This window comes from Aplysia californica, unplaced genomic scaffold, assembly GCF_000002075.1.
Source record: "Aplysia californica isolate F4 #8 unplaced genomic scaffold, AplCal3.0 scaffold01001, whole genome shotgun sequence".
In the NCBI taxonomy this organism is placed as follows: Eukaryota; Metazoa; Mollusca; class Gastropoda; order Aplysiida; family Aplysiidae; genus Aplysia; species Aplysia californica.
The window spans coordinates 220252-222220 of NW_004798271.1; the positions used below are offsets into that span (position 1 = coordinate 220252).

Genomic DNA, 1969 nt, shown 5'->3' on the forward strand with positions numbered 1-1969 from the left:
GGAGGAGTAGAAGGGGGTGGGGGTGGGGAGGGAGGAAGACGGGGAGGAGGGGATGGGGAAGCGGTGGTTGTGGAAGAAAAAGGGGGGAGGAAAGAGTAGGAAGGATTGAAGGGGAGAAAGTATAAAAAATAACGATGACAATTAAAAATAGGAAGACAGTATTGACATTCAGAGATGGTCTTAATCATTATGCAGAATATATTAAAAATCAACACAGCTTACTTCTGTTCTGTCCCTCTGCTGATTTTGTTACTTCGAGCACTCCGAACCGGCGTCTGTGGTGTAGCACTTAGGTGCTTCATGGTCTCAAGCAGGAGATCTAAGTTCGATTCCCGATTGGGGAGACTTTAAAAAAATCGAATACCTTGGTCTTTCAGCTGGGAAGCTGTACCCTTGTCCAACCGATTTAGCCTTGACAGGCAGGGTAGAATGCCCGCTTCCTAAATGATCTAACTTTTGTCGATATGGCACAGGAGGCCGAAGGGCTAGAACTCAGATGGCCGCTGGATCAGAAAAGAAATGTAAAAGCAAAATTGTCGATGCGGTCGTAAAAACATCTACATCTACCCCCGGCACGTTTTCTCAGTCTCGACACGCGACCTCCTTATCTCTGTGGCTACTAAGACTTGATGAAACCAAAGATCGTACATAACAAGATTGTTCACTCCTCTCTTTCAGCCAATTATAAAAAGTGTCCTCAAAATCCGGTGGCGCCCTCTTCGAAAAAGCGCGGACTTTGCGAACAGAGTTATATATTGCCCTACTTGTGTGAAAAACAATAAAAGCGAAACTATAAAACTGTGCTTTTCCAATTCTTCTTCTGGAGAAACGAAAGAGAGCTTCAAAACAAAGACTGCAGCGCCATCTGAACCAATGCACGGACTTCCACGGACACTTTTTTGGCTGAGTGAACTATCTTGTTATATGTACGATCTTTGGCTGAGTGAACTATCTTGTTATGTACTATCTTTGATGGAACACACGCGCGATTGCAGCGGAATACGAAGGGTGCTCAATAAGTTTACTCCCGAAAATGAAGAAATTGCCATAAGCCTACAACAATGAAGCTTGAAGAATGTGATTTCTATATGTTTAGAACACTGGATGGGGAATTTCGGGAAAACCCATTGTGCAGTAAGAATCTGAGATCATTTTTAATGAAAGTGGTCCTTGAATACCCAAAGCTAAAGTTTCAGTCCCCCCCCCACCCCCCCCCCCCCACTAACTCCCTGTGACCCCCTTGACCCCATCCCCAGGACCCCATGACCCCACTCCAGCCTCCATGACCCCCATGACCCCACCATGACCCCCACTCACATGCTCCAGAGATCCACTTGCAGCCCGTACTTGTCGTGGTTGAGCAGTTCAGGAGCGGCGTAGGCGGGGCTGCCACACTGAGTCACACAGAACTCCTGGGCGCGCGTGCCCTCGGGGCTCGTGGACACCTTGATGAAGTTGCTTAGTCCGAAATCTGTGGCAGGCGGTGATACGTCCTTATTGAACAATTGATGATGATGATGACTTTGGTGTTGATGTTGTTGTTGTGTAATTAATGATGATGAAGGTGATGGTGATGATGATGTTGTTGCTGTTGTTGTTGATATGATAATGATGATGATGATGATGATGATGATGATGATGATGATGATGATGATGATGATGATGATGATGATGATGATGATAATGATGATGATTTATTTTACCATGTTCCTGACGAACCTGTATAAGGCCGAAATGTTGAGCTTTTATTGTATTGCATTTATAAATATTGAAAGTTCACACTCTCCACCAACTTTTGGGGGACTTTTTTTTCTTTGAGCTTACAACAGCAACGGTGATGATGATGATGATGATGATGCTGATGATGATGATGATGATGATGATGCTGATGATGATGATGATGATGATGATGATGATGATGATGATGATGATGATGATGATGATGATGATGATGATGATGATGATGATG

At 44.3% G+C, this 1969-nt stretch overlaps 1 protein-coding gene across 1 annotated transcript in view; it reads right to left on the reverse strand.

The window, feature by feature from the left end:
• Positions 1-1969, reverse strand: part of LOC101851085 (serine/threonine-protein kinase MARK2) — a gene marked incomplete at its 5' end in the record, with an annotated part of 16576 nt that overhangs the window by 9013 nt on the left and 5594 nt on the right. The window contains 1 exon segment of the mRNA XM_013089630.2: positions 1318-1471. Coding sequence (XP_012945084.1) covers positions 1318-1471 — 154 coding nt within the window.